Source organism: Salarias fasciatus, chromosome 15 (assembly GCF_902148845.1).
Source record: "Salarias fasciatus chromosome 15, fSalaFa1.1, whole genome shotgun sequence".
Lineage (NCBI taxonomy): Eukaryota > Metazoa > Chordata > Actinopteri > Blenniiformes > Blenniidae > Salarias > Salarias fasciatus.
Genome location: NC_043759.1, coordinates 625,837 through 640,600, shown reverse-complemented (window position 1 = coordinate 640,600; position 14,764 = coordinate 625,837). Strand labels below are relative to the sequence as shown.

At 49.3% G+C, this 14,764-nt stretch overlaps 1 protein-coding gene across 1 annotated transcript; it reads left to right on the top strand.

The window, feature by feature from the left end:
- The first annotated feature begins 215 nt into the window (after positions 1 to 215).
- Positions 216 to 14,413, top strand: LOC115401728 (uncharacterized). Its single transcript, XM_030110021.1, has 9 exons — positions 216 to 341; positions 445 to 470; positions 672 to 863; positions 1,494 to 1,696; positions 3,260 to 3,319; positions 3,399 to 3,468; positions 8,694 to 8,789; positions 9,323 to 14,239; positions 14,388 to 14,413. Exons 1-7 carry the CDS (start codon positions 319 to 321, stop codon positions 8,774 to 8,776), a joined length of 657 nt encoding a protein of 218 aa, XP_029965881.1. The 5' UTR covers positions 216 to 318; the 3' UTR covers positions 8,777 to 8,789; positions 9,323 to 14,239; positions 14,388 to 14,413.
- Positions 14,414 to 14,764: the final 351 nt, after the last annotated feature.

Below are 14,764 nucleotides of genomic sequence, written 5' to 3'. Positions count from 1 at the left end.
TTCTTAGTTAAACAAGAAGATGCTGCAAACTGAAATGTCTACATGCTAACAGCATATGAATTTACTGCACCCTTGTTTTATCTTAACCACAGTTTCAGGGACAGTAAGAAGTAAAAGCCAATTATGTCAAACCCCCCCAACCCTGAAACTGGGACAGCAGACCCGTTTGTCGCCCCCTGCTGGCGGGCCTGTGAGCCTGGAGGAGGAGTTGATTCCTGCAGCTCCTCCCCAGGAGGGAAAGAGAAAGTGAAAGATTTCAGAGTCTTCAGACTCTTCAGAGAGGAAGACAGACACTCGTCCTCCTGAGAGACGGCAGACATGGACGACCGGCCTCTGCTCAGGTACCGGTCTTTGTTTTACCGTCCTGGAGAGAGAGAGAGGGAGAGAGAGCTTCACATCCTGTCTCTGTGCTGAACTGACTTGTCTTCAACTTCCTGTTTTCAGAGACGAGTCCGAGGAAGAAGTTCCAGGTGGGGGGTGTGTGTGTGTGTGTGTGTGTGTGTGTGTGTGTGTGTGTGTGTGTGTGTGTGTGTGTGTGTGTGTGTGTGTGTTCTTCACAAAACAATTCAGAAGAATACAACATCTCCCATCATGCCTCAGTACAACTCCATCTACGGTGAGCACAGAGGGACAATCAGCTTTGGCAAAACTCTTTTTTTGTCTGTTTGCAGCTTCTTGGAGGAAGTTCTCCATCATCCTGACAGGAAGAACAAACGGAGCTCATCAGTCTGTTGTTAGAACCTTTAAATCTGTGGGTCAAACTGAGGCGACGTCTCCTGGAGACGCTGACTACTGTCTGGCTTTCTGTCCCATCTCGTCTCGGGTTGGGACAGACGTCAGTGAGGCCATGGACCATCTTCCTGGTGAGACATGTCTTCACTTCCTGATCAGATCGGAGCATTTGTTTTATTAGCAGCTCAATGCTAATGCTACATGCTAATTCTAATCCTACAGGCTAATGCTAATGATACTGGCTAATGCTACAGGCTAATGCTAATGATGAAGACTAATGCTATTACTAAAGGCTAATCCTTCTGGTAATGCTACACACTAAAGCTAATGCTACTGGCTAAGGCTGATGCTACAGGCTAATTCTCATGCTCCATGCTAAAGCTAATAGTGCAGGCTAATGCTAATGCTGAAGGCTAATGTTAATGCTACTGGCTTATTCTCATGTTACAGGCTAATGCTGCAGGTAAACTATCATGCTACCGGCGAATGCTAACGCTACAGGCAAATTATAATGCTACAGATTAATACTCATGTTACAGTCTAATTCTAATGCTACAGGTTAATCCTAATGTTACAGGCTACTGCCACAGGCTTCTGCTACTGCCACATGCTTCTGCTAATTCCACATGCTAATGCTAAAGCTAATGCTGTTCACAGATGGTGCTCCATGCTGCTGTCAGCAGGACTGAGTGAGTTCAGGATTATTGAGGTTCCTCCTTCAGGAACCTGGACTTTAATCAGACCGTGTTCTGTGTTTCCAGCTGGTAAAGACGCCGTTCTGGTGGTGATGCATCACACCTTCAATCCTGAACAAGTGATTCCTCCGAGCCGCAGAGTGGTGACAGACCGGAGAGTCCAGCTGACTCTGGACTGTCTGTTCCACCAGAACAATCTGCTCAGCTGTGAACTCAACAGGAACATGGAGAACGACATCAAGAGGTTCTTCAGAGCCTCCTGGTTCCAGGTAACAGAGTCACTGCTTTACTTTGAGGGTCTCAGATTATTGTTGTGGAGAAAATGTGTACTGTTTCTGAACAATGTTTTCACACACACACAACAGAGAACGATCCACTCTAAACATTAACAGTGGAGAACACGGAGAACAATACACTCTGAACATGGGACTGGGGTTCTTATTGAATGGGTTCCAAAAGGAATGGAATTCTTTTGAATGAGTTCTAATGGGACTCTGGTTCTTCATTAATGGGCTCTAATGGCACTGGGGTCTTTTGAGTGGGTTCTAATGGGACTGGGGTTCTTTTTGAATCGCCCCCTGCTGGAATTTCCCTGGAACCACAGCTCTCCTGCTCTTCTCCGGTTCTGGAGGGTGGAACCTGCCAGACTGTCAGTAGGGATGGGAATTGTTAAGAATTTAGTGATTCTGATTCCATGATTGATTCTGCTTATCGATACGATTCCTTATCAATTCTCTTATCGATTCTCTTTGAGTGAGAAATGAAACAATACAAATGGGGTGTTTGCATTAACTCTTCAATAGCTTCATCCTGAACAGAAGAAAAAAATATCCATGTCGTGAAAACTTTGCAAGCTGCAAGTAGCCCCAGTTTCATCTTTTGGTGTGAAAAACAGCCGAACTCTGGAGCTTCTTCCTGACGCCAGGTTGAAAAGCTCCAAAACAAATTACACCGGCCTCACACTGGATAACCCTGTCTGGTCCAGCTCTGCAGCACTGTCACTGACACAGCCTCTGTGTGTCTGCTGTCAGCTGATGGAGGTTGCCACATCTGCCCCAAATATAATATTAAAACTGTCCAACAATAGAAAGCAGTCCAGACCTCCATATCTGTAGAGAATGCATGTTAAACCCGTAAAAACTGGATTTGCATTTAAAAAAAAACATGCCACCAACACAATGCCATTCCATCAACCCACGTCGGGTTCAAAAGACGCTTGATTGTGCAGAAACCCGCCCAATCTGGCAACACAGCCGGTCCGGTCATGGAGCTTTGTTTTGTGCATATTTGGTGTCTTTGACTTTCCTACAATGAGTAAGTACAACATCATTCATTCTTCTAATGTATATAATGATTAGATCGCGTTGTTTATCATATATTCTACCAGAAGAATTACAAAAAACAATGTGAAGGCAAAAACGCGACACAGATTTTATTTTGAAATCACAGATTTTGGAACACTTAACTAGTTTCCATCTGGGGCCCGACTTGTTTCTGTTTAGACTGAAGCAGCAGGGCTCCGGTGTGAGGAAAAATATGATCCTTGCTGAAAGTTTCCGTCCGCGGCTCTGAAGCTGCGCCGGAGCGGACTGCAGCTGCGCTGTGCGAGTCCATGCGCTCCGCGCATGATACGTCGTCACGCACACGATACGTCGTCACGCACACAGTGGAATCGATAGCGGAATCGTTAAGGAGACAGCCAAACGATTCCTTGGAATCGAGACATGAGGAACCGATTCCACAGAAGAATCGGTTCTTGATTCCCATCCCTAACTGTCAGGTGACCCTGATGCGGCCTCAGGTTTGATTGTTGGTTGTTTCTTCTCCCTCAGATGTTCTGCCAGTGGATCCTGTGGTTCCTCCTGATGCTACCGTCACCTGTAACATCCCCGGTAACTTGCTGACAGGTTTTGTTTTCTGATCATTTGTTCTTGTTGTTCCTTCCTCACTCTTCAGACTTGTGCTCTTCAGGTCCTGTTGATCGCTGCACGTCTTCAGTTGGTTCTGGATCAGACCGGTCTGAGGCACTGGGTCATCAGATGTGAGTTCTGCAGCATTTATCACTTTGGTGAACATGTTGGGACTAGAGATCAACATGACAGGAAGTCCAAACAGTCAGTGGGTCTGAAGTGAGTCTCAGCAGCAGAGTGATGGAGGACCTGACTGTCTGTCTCCATCATCCACTCTGATCTGATCAGACAGAGAAGAACGAAGGTCGTGACGTCGCCCAGTGTGGCACAGCCGGGGAGCCACCCTGCAGCCAGGCCTGGGGTTGGGGGTCGCGAGCGAGCGCCTGGTGGCCAGGCTCAGCCCGAAGGGGCGACGTGGGTTTGACCTCCAGTGGACCTACAATTCGGGGTGTGCGATATGACGATATAAGATCGTTAAGGATTATAACGTCAGGACGATCTCATAAATCAGAAAGATCGTTAAACCGTCTATAGGGCACGTTCTCCTTTTTCACCTATATATAATATTTTTTGGAGTGATGATGTTCCCTGAAAGCTTCAGATAATATGAACTAAACATTTCCTGTAGTGCAGTTATCCACATAATAATGAATACATGCGGAGCAACATTAACGATGATTAAAAAAAAAAAGAAAAAAACATGCAGCCACAGCCAGCGCTGCGTTCAGGAGGCAAAGGCCGCTAACAGCGAGCGGAGCGCTGTGGAGCTTCTCTGACTGGAGCTGCTGCTGGGTGGAGGCTGGGTGGAGGCTGGGTCAGGCAGAGCTGGTTTACAGCAGCAGTACAGGATCTACAAGAGATCAGCCGCCATAGAAACACCCCAACAAGCTGGAGAGAGAGACGCTGAAGCTAGCACCGATGCTAACACTAGCTAGCGAGCTACCGCTAGCAGTTCACAAGCTAGCATGAGGGATTTTATATACAACAAATCACAGAAATGTGAAAAGACACTAAGTGAACAAACCATCAAGCTAACAGCTGAAACGACCCTTCAGTCTGATCACTAGTGGAACTTCTTTGGTTTAATGGGATGATGAGGGGCTGTGTTTCAGTGGAGACAGAGCCCTCTAGTGGTCATATAGCGCAACTATTAAAACTATATCCCATTAAAACTGTGCTAAAAAGCGATTTGATATGTTTAGTTATTTTGTGTTACAAAAGTAACTTTATTGCTCATTATCTTTTACCTCATTTTTAAAAGGAGATAAAAGCTTAGATCTCTGAACAAAAAATTGTTCTCAAGCAGCTGTATTATTCACTCAGGTTATAGATATTAAAGTTAAATTGTTTTTGTTCTAAATTGTTGTCCTTTAAGAGGTAACCAGCTAAGTTTGCATTTTTATTGACCTTTTTAATAATCTATTTGGTGTGTTTAGTTTTTGTGTTACAAAAGTGCACTCTGTTGCTGTTCATTACTTTTTATGTTTGTGTTCATTGCACATTTTGATTAGATAAAAACCTGTACTATTTAAATTAAAGCCAGTTTCTTTAGCTGAAATTGTCTTTTTTTCCTTTTATGGTTTTCCATGCTTAAATACATTTTATACGTTTTATATGTTTAACAATGGGAGAAAAAATGGTCAAACTTGCAAATTAGTCTAGAAAAATCAATATAAAAAAGAATCATGATAAAATCGTGATCGTGATATTAATTTTTAAAAATCGTGAAATGACATTTTTGCCATATCGCCCACCCCTACCTACCATCCCTCAAGGGAACCGACTCTAGGGGCCGGATGCAATGTGGATTGGGTGCCCGGCAACCCGATCCTCGGACACAGAGTCTAGCTCAAGGGACATGGAATGACACCTCGGCGTTGCCCACGGTGAGAGGCGGTGGTCTGGTCTGGTTCTCTTACAGCCCCACAGCTCAGCCGCCATGTGTTGGAGTTCACTCCAGTGAATGAGAGGGTCTTGTCCGTGGTCCTTCAGGTCGGGGACAGGTTCCTCACTGTAGTCTCGGCTTACGGGCCGAACAGCAGTGCAGAGTACCCGGCCTTCTTGGAGTTCCTGGGGCTCCATGGTTCTACTGGGAGACAGTGAGACCTGGAGGGGTCAGGGTCTTCTGTTATTGGACTTCTGTTCTAGCCACAGCTTGTCCGTAACGAACACCATGTTCGATCACAGGGGTGTCCATAAGTGCACTTGCCACCAGGACAGCCTAGGTCAGAAGTCAGTGATCGACTTTCCCTCCCAAGGAAGGCTGGGAACATTGAGTCCGAGTGGACCGTGTTCTCCACCTCCATTGTCGAAGCAGCTGCTCAGAGCTGTTGTTTTAAGGTCTTCAGTCCTGCTGTGGAGGAAACCACCGAACCCAGTGGTGGACACCGGAAGTAAGGACTGCTGTCGAGCTGAAGAAGGAGTTCTATCAGGTCTTGTTGGCTCGTGGGACTTCAGAAGCAGCTGAGAGGAACTGGCAGACCAAGCGAACTGCAGTCTGAGTGGTTGTGGAAGCTAAAACTCTTGTCTGGGAGGAGTTCAGGAGGACATGGAGGAGGACTCGAAGAAATTCTGGCAAACCATCCGGCGCCTCAGGAGGGGAAAGCAGGTCTCCACCAACACTGTTTACAGTGGAGGAGGAGCTGCTGACCTCAACTGGGGATATTATCGGACCGTGGAGGGAATACTTTGAGGGCCTCCTCAATCCTGTTACCACGTCTTCCTGGAGGAAGCAGAGGCTGAGGTCTCAGAGGTGGATTGAGGTCCCAGAGGTGGACTCGTCCATGCCCCAAGCTGAAGTCACTGAGGTGGTCGGTAAGCTCCTCGGTGGCAAGGCACCGGGGGTGGACGAGATTCGCCCTGAGTACCTTAAGTCTCTGGATGTGCAGGGACTGTCTTGGTTGACACGTCTCTGCAACATCGCGTGGCGGTCGGGGACGGTGCCTCTGGATTGACAGACCACGGTGGTGGTCCCCCTGTTTAAAAAGGGGGACCGGAGGGTGTGCTCCAACTATAGGGGGATCACACTTCTCAGCCTCCCTGGGAAAGTCTATTCCAGGGTACTGGAGAGGAGGATTCGACCGATAGTCGAACCTTGGATTCAGGAGGAACAATGCGGTTTTCATCCTGGTCATGGAACACTGGACCAGCTCTATACCCTCCATAGGGACTCGAGGGTTAGTGGGAGTTCACCCAACCAGTCCACATGTGTTTTGTGGACTTGGAGAAGGTGTTCATCCCTCATGGTGTCTTGCGGGGGACACATTGTGAGTACCTAGTCCGGGGCCCCTTGTTCAGGGCCATTCGGTCTCTGTATGACCGGAGTAGGAGTCTGGTCCACATTGCCGGCAGTAAGTCAGATTTGTTCCCAGTGCATGTTGGACTCCGGCAGGGCTGAACTTTGTCACTGGTTGTGTTTATAATCTTTATGGACAGAATTTTTAGGTGCAGCCAGGAGCCGGAGGGGGTCTGGATTTGTTGTCATAGGATTTCGTTCTTTGCATTGGGGCGGTTCACAGCCGAGTGTGAAGCGACAGGGATGAGGATCAGCACCTCCAAATCCAAGGCCATTGTCCTCACCCGGAAGGTGGAGAGACTCTGGCCCAAGTGGAGGAGTTTCAGTATCTTGGGATCTTGTTCACAGTGGGCAGTGGATGGAGGTGAGATTGACAGGCGGATCGGTGCAGCGGCTGCAGTGATGCGGTCGTTGTATCGGTCTGCTATGGTGAAGGAGCTGAGCCGAAAGGCGAAGCTCTCGATTTACTGGTCAATCTACGTTCCCACCCTCACCTATGGTCCTGAGCTTTGGGTCATGACCGAAAGGACAAGATCCCGGATACAAGCGGCTGAAATGAGCTTCCTCCATAGGGTGGCTGGGCACTCCCTTAGAGATAGGGTGAGGAGCTCAGTCACCAGGGAGGAGCTCGGAGTAGAGCCGCTACTCCTCTACATCCAGAGGAGCAGCTGAGGAGGCTCAGCTCCTCTTTAGGACGCCTCCTGGATGCCTTCCTGGGGAGGAGTTCCGGGCATGTCCCACCGGGAGGAGACCCAGAGGAAGACCCAGGACACGCTGGACAGACTATGTCTCTTGGCTGGCCTGGGAACACCTTGGGATCCTCCCAGAGGAGCTGGAGGAAGTGTTTGTGGACAGGGAAGTCTGGGCATCTCTGCTGAGACTGCTGCCCCCAGTCTCTGTCGGTGGAAGGATGAATGGATGGATCCATTCTGATCTGAAGTTAGTTAGTTTTTTAATCTGATTCTGTTTCAGACTGAATCTCTGATAAAATCCACTCAACACCAAAGACGAGTTCTCAGCACATTCTGAGGCTTTTTTTTTAGGCCTCATTCACACATACGCGGCTGTGCGGGCGCAGATCTGCACCGTTTGCACGTTGTCTGCGCGGAAAAGTCAGAACTGCGTGCAAACAGATCACTCCTTTCACACTTCACTCGCGGGGAACGCGTGGCCCCCGCGCGTCGCCCGTTCAAATCCGCGCGGCGGTTTATAAATAGAAATCAAGTCTATTTTTCTGCGCGGACTTGAGCGGGCTGTGCGCGGTGTCCCATTGGAAACAATGAAGACAGGTCCTAGCTGTCATATATGCAGATATATGTTCCATTTGAATTTACTATTCGGCGCAGTTCAGAGGAGCGCGCGTGTCTAGATACACATATCTACAGATCTATATCTGTAGGCCTATGCCGGAGCTACGGAAGCCGCTTTGTGTTGTGTGTTTTTGACTCCCGATGCTGATGCACGTTTCTGGATGCTGCTCTTGGGAATAAACATCGTTTCGCTCCCGAAACACCTCTAGAATTACTTCAAACATATTACACTAGTAGCCCGTTGCCGCGGACGACCCGCTCACGCAGACCGCGCTGTGAGAAAGGGACGCCTGAACACGCCGTTCCAGCGCCGTGCCGTCTACGCGTCCGCCCCGCGCCGTGCAGTGACCGCTATGTGTGAATGAGGCCTCAGTGTTTCTGTTCATAAATCTGGCAGAAGGAAAAGAATCAAATCACCCAGGAAAGAAATGATAGAATTCTGTTTAAATGAAACCGTGAACACCAGAATGAAACCATTAAAGTCAGGATGAAACCATTAGAGTCAGGATGAAACCATTAGAGTCAGGATGAAACCATTAGAGTCAGGATGAAACCATTAGAGTCAGGATGAATCTTTCTGATCTTTCTTCCTCATTTTGAAGTCAAACATGTTTTTTGGTTCCAGATAAATTAGATTTGGTGTAAAATACCAGAAAAGGCTCTTTTGATGGTTGTGAAGCTTGTTGAACTCTGCTCCAAATCCTTCACTCTTCGTCCACCCTTCATCCATCTTCTTTTCCTCTCTGTCCAGTTCGAACCAGACCCTGGAGAACTCTGGTGAACCTTCTCCACAGCACCTTCACCAGCATCAAGGATCGATTTGGGATTAGATAAATATCCAAACACAGTAAGTGAGTGAGGTGGAGGAGAGGCAGCCAGTCCTCCACCTCCATCTGAATAAAGACACTTTGACTAAAACCACGACGGCGAGCCAGCGGGGCCCCGGGTCTGGCGGGCAGCCAGAGTCCTGCTGGTACCTCCACCCGGCTTCAGCGTCTCAAAGCCCGTCATGTAGAACCTGGGCACTGCCTCCTGCCGTTAGCATAAGCCGTTAGCATGAGCCGTTAGCAGGAGGCCATGGCGACCTGCTGCTGAGTGGAGGAGGCCATGGTGACCTGCCGCCGGGTAGAGGAGGCCGTGGTGACCTGCCGCTGGGTGGTGGAGGCCATAGTGATTTGCCGCCGGGTGGAGGAGGCCATGGTGACCTGCTGCCAGGTGGAGGACGCTATGGTGGTGCGACCCGTGGTGACTTCAGTGTGGACCAAAGCACTGGACTTGAGACTTGAGACTTGGTCCCAGCTGCGACTGAGAGAACGTTCTGGGGGTTGTTGGGACTGAGGGACGCCTGGTGACTGACGGCTCTGTTCCTGCTCGTTCTAGGTGTCGTGCGTTCGTCTTCACGTCTCAGTCGTTCTGTAATGGAACCGGCAGGATGGAGGACGGAGGGCTGAGTGTGAGGAGGAGGAGGAGGAGGAGGAGGAGGACTGCAGTGATGAAGAGGCAGCATGAAGGAGGCGAGGAGCGACTCTGTGACGCTTGAGTGGAAATAAAGAGTCTAAACATCACGTCTGACGACCGAGGCTCATCTGTGGAAACCAAACGTTTATTTAGTGAAGTGTCCAATCAGCATGACCTGCCGACCTTCTGCTGGGGGAGGGGCAACTTTTCCAAAATACCGTCTCCATGGAAACAGGAGAAAAGGCATCTTTTTGAAAACACCTTGCCTCTGTCTCCATGGAAACGGGAGGAAACGCTGCTGCTGAGCGTGTGCTTCCCGGTGGCGGTCAGTAGGGGGAGTCTGGAGCTGACGCTCTGAACCCTGCCGATCCTCCAGTGGACGAAGGGTTTGGAACGTCTCACCGTCTGGTTTTCCTCGCTGCCTGATGCCGTCCTCTACACCCAGAGAGCCAGTCCAGCCTCAGCTGTGTCCACCGACTGCTGTTACTTTTAAACAGTATTTAGTTACAGTTACTTCTTCAAAAACAGCATCTTAACACCAACCAATTAGGAGGCGAAGTAACTATTGTGTTATTTAAAAAGTATTTAAATACGTCTGGATCTTCTGTAATGGTGCGTTCACACCGGACGCGTTGCAAGCATCACGGGCATCACTGACGCCTCAAAGTTGACGCGTGTAAAGTGTGGAATTCATCTACACACGACGCTTGCAACACGCGCGACGCGCGGCAACTCATTGGCGGGAGTGGGAGGAGCTTCTGTGTCCTGTCTTCATGTTGACAATAGCGGATCCCATCGAGGCACTGGCTTGGCTTTATTTAATAAAGAAAGCCAGAAAACGGCATCGTCAGGCGCCTGTGCGGCGTTTTTGGGTTCATCCCATCCTGCAGCGGCGTTCGCAATTTGGCAAATTTCACCATTTGCTCCAGGAGCTGCGTGAGGACGAGGTTCGCTTTCAGCGGTACTTCCGCTTCTTCCGGGACCAGTTTGACGACTTTCTGGGCCGCATGAGCGCTCTCGAGATGCGTGGATTGCGGTTGCACCTGCGGAGCCCGCGGATAACCGCGGATCAGGCGGATGCCGTGTCGAAAAATTAAGATTTTAATTACAATCGGGCGGGTTGCGGTTGAAGCACTCAACTTAAAAAAAAAAGCAATTTCAATACACCTAAACACTATTCTGCGGATGCCGGGCGGGTTCAGTTTTGAAAATCGATTTTAAAAAAAAATCGTTCATATGGGCAGATAGCGGGCGGATGGAGATTTTAAGGAGCGATTGCGGATGGAAAAATGAGCCATCCGCGCATCTCTACAGCGCTCAGAGTGCTCGTCTGTGATTGGATGACGCTCGGCGTTGACGCTTCCAAAGTTCAATTTTCCCAACTTCAGGCGTTGACGCCTGCAACGCGTGAACACGTGTGACGTGCATGATGTGCGTCGCCAACACTTGAAAAGCTCGGAAAGCGCCGCTCGAAAAGCACCTGACGCGCGTCCACCATAGACTTTGAATGTAAAAGCAACGCCTGTGACGCTTGCAACGCGTCCGGTGTGAACGCACCATAATGGAATTTTAAGATCATGTTCAATTATTGATTATAGAGCTGATCATATGATTAATGACATAAATGAAGACTTGACAGGAAACGACTGGCACTGCTGCTGGGCAACAACAGAAACATCTGGGACTGCAGTGCCATTACTATCACGGAATCGTGGCTACACCCACTCATTCCCGACGCCGCGGTTCAGCTGACAGACCGTAACCTGCACCGTCACGACCGCAACGCTGACTCCGGTAAGAGCAGAGGACGGGGACTTTGCATCTATACACACAATGAATGGTGCACAAATAGCAGAATTATATGCACCCACTGCTGTCCGGACTAGGAGGTCATCTCGGTCATGTGTAGACCTTTTTATCTCCCGCGGGAGATCAGTGTGGTGGTCTTAACAGCAGTCTATATTTCACCGGATGCCGATGTGAGCCGAGCCTTCTTGTACCTGCACGACGTCATCAACAAGCAGATGCGGGATCACCCAGATGGAGCCATTGTTGTTGCCGGAGATTTTAATAGAGCTTGCCTAAAGACCGTCCTCCCCAGATTTGTGCAATATGTGCAATGTCCAACCAGAGGAGAGAACACTTTGAACAGGGTCTACTCCAACCTTAAGCAGGCCTACAAAGCTGTCCCCCTACCCCACCTGGGCCTGTCAGACCACCTCTCCCTGCTCCTCGTTCCTGCTACAGCACCATCAGGAGGAGAACAAAGCCAGTGACTAAGACTGTTAAAATCTGGCCAGCAGCAGCACTCAGCCCGCTACAGGACTGCTTCCAGAGCACAGAGTGGTCTGTATTTAATCATACTGACCTACAGGAGCGCACAGATGCCGTGTTATCCTATATCAGTTACTGTACAGACACTGTGACTGTGGACCAGCGGATCAGGGTTTATTCGAACCAAAAACCTTGGATGGCATCAGAGGTGAGGACTCTCCTGAGAGCACGGAAGTCTGCCTTTAAACCAGGGGACAGGGCCCTGTCCAGCACAGCCAGATCCCACCTCAGGAGAGGTATCACAGCGGCGAAGGAGGACAAGGGGAAGGTGGAATCCCACCTTGAGAACAACGATCCACGGCGGATGTGGCGAGGGATCCAGCAGCTGACCAAGTACAAAAGCAGGTCGCAGGCTGCAGTCAACACAAGGGCCTCGCTCGCGGATGAACTTAACAGCTTCTTCGCTCGCTTCGAGTCATCAAGATCAGCCACTCCGTTGGAGCCTTGTCGACCCGCCAGCCCCCAGCCTCTCACTCTCCAGGAACATCAGGTGAGGCAGTGAAGCATCAGGCAGGCACTGAAGGCAGTAAATCCAAGGAAAGCTGCTGGACTGGACGGCGTTCTTGGAACTGTGCTCCGTGCCTGCGCAGACCAGCTAGCAGGAGTTCTGATGGGGATTTTCAACTCATCCCTGTCACTGGCTGAAGTACCACCCTGTCTGAAGGTAGCTACCATCATCCCAGGACCCAAGACCACCGCCACCAGAGACCTGAATGACGGCAGACCAGTGGCGCTGATGTCTGTGGTGATGAAGAGCTTTGACAGGCTTGTTCTCCAGCACCTTAAAGCCTGTCTCCCCCAGAACTTCGATCCACACCAGTTCGCCTATAGAGCAAACCGGTCCACGGATGATGCCATCTCCACGGCTCTTCATACAGCCCTGACCCATCTAGAGCGCCCAGGAACCTACGTCAGGATGCTGTTCGTCGACTACAGCTCAGCGTTCAACACCATCAGCCCTGACATCCTGACGGAGAAGCTGGCGGACCTAGACTTGGACCCCCTGGTGTGCTCCTGGATCAAGAACTTCCTGACCAAGCGACCACAGGTTGTGAAGGTGGGTCAGCTCTACTCATCCACCCTGACACTCAGCACCGGTTCCCCCCAGGGCTGTGTACTGAGCCCCCTCCTGTACGCCCTCTACACATATGACTGTACACCCACCCACCCTTCAAACACCATTATTGAGTTTGCCGATGACACCACTGTGGTTGGCCTCATCTCCGGGTGATGAAACGGCGTACAGGGAGGAAATACAGGCGCTGGCAGGGTGGTGTCTTAAGAACAATCTGGAGCTGAACACCAAGAAGACCAAAGAGATGGTCATTGATTTCAGGAGGCATAGGGGTGTACATGTCCCACTATCCATCAACGGGGTCTGTGTGGACAGAGTGGCCTCATTCAAGTTCCTGGGGACTCATTTATCAGAGAACCTCACCAAAAAGGCTCAGCAGAGACTCCACTTCCTCAGAGCTGAGGAGGAACCGTCTGCAGGAGAGGCTGCAGGTGTCTTCCTGTAGGGCCACCATGGAGTCTGTGCTGAACAACTGTGTGACTGTCTGGTTTGCGGCCTGCTCCACCGCAGACAGGAAGGCTCTGCAGAGGGTCATCAGGACGGCAGAGAGAATCCTCGGCTGCCCTCTGCCCCCTCTGGAGAGCATCGCAACCTCCCGCTGTATCAGCAGAGGGAAAAAGATCTGGTCAGACAACACACACCATGGCCGGGAACTGTACAGCCTGCTGCCACCAGGGAAGACACTGAGATCCTTAAAATGCAGAACAAACAGGCTGAGGAACAGTTTCTACCCTTGGTCCATTAGACTCCTCAACTCTTCCGATTTGTCTGCTTGATGCTCAGTAACGTTTGCAGACACTGTGCAGCGTCTGTCAGTATTGTGTATATATGTATGTTTTTTTTTTATTAAGGTACATGTGTTTATTTTCATTAGTATTCTTGTACATATGTGTATTTTATTCTTTTTTATTATTTAAACTGACATATATTTTTCGTCTTCATCTACTGTCTGTTGCACCGACCAGTGGAAACATAAGCTTTTTCGTCATGCTAGTATGATGACAATAAACATATTCTGATTCTGATTCTGACATTAATCTGCATGATTCTAATGTTGCTGTGAGACAATATGAGAGAAAACACCCATCAGTTTCATTTAGAGCTGGAGATAATGGTTCTGCATTTATAAAAAAAAGAAAACACAATAGACTTATATCAATGGACGTCTGGACCAATCAGCGAGGCGTGGAACCTGAAGTCCCTCCTCTTCCTCCCGGACAGCTGATCGCAGCAGTTCTAAACAGTTCCACCCTGGAAGTCGGTTCCTCAAACTGGTGTTTTCCCGTCTCCAGTTCTGAAGCAGGACTTGATTCCTGAAGCTCCTCTCCCAGGAGGGAAATAGAAAGGGTTAAAGAATTCCAGAGAGGAAGACAAACACTCGTCCTGCTGTGAGAGATGGCAGACATGGAGGACGGCTATCAGCAGATCGGGTCAGTGAAAGACTTAAATAATATTAAATAATGTGTGTTAATGTCTAATCTCCTTAATCTCCTGAATGAAGCAGCGTTCAGTGAACTCTGTCCTGCTTCCTCTGTCTCTGTGCTGAACTGACTTCTCTTCAACTTCCTCCGTTTTCAGAAGCAAGTCGGAGGACCGAGCTCCAGGTGAGAAATCATTAACTCCGTTTATATCACACTGTGTGCGTGTGCACGTGTGTGTGTGTGTGTGTGTATGTGTCTGTCTGTGACTACAACATCTCCCATCATGCCTCACTAAAACTCCGTGTACGGCGAGCACAGAGGGACATTCAGCTCTGGAAACTCATCTCCAGCATGGCCACTGGAGCAGCTTCTGAATGTTTTAAAAGTGCAACAAGGAGGAAAGTTATAAAGGAAGGATTTAAGTCGCTGTCGTTTCTCTCCTGGTGTTGAGGAAACGTTCACTTTGAACATTCTGTCTTCTGCATCAACAATGTGTCGGTCAAATTTATTTATTTAAGACTCGCAGGTATGGAG

Coding starts and splice junctions, on each gene's coding strand:
- LOC115401728 (XM_030110021.1), top strand. CDS start 319: ATGGACGACCGGCCTCTGCTCAG. Junction 864..1,493: donor GGCCATGGACCATCTTCCTG/GTGAGACATGTC, acceptor CTGTGTTTCCAG/CTGGTAAAGACGCCGTTCTG. Junction 3,469..8,693: donor GAGGCACTGGGTCATCAGAT/GTGAGTTCTGCA, acceptor CTCTCTGTCCAG/TTCGAACCAGACCCTGGAGA.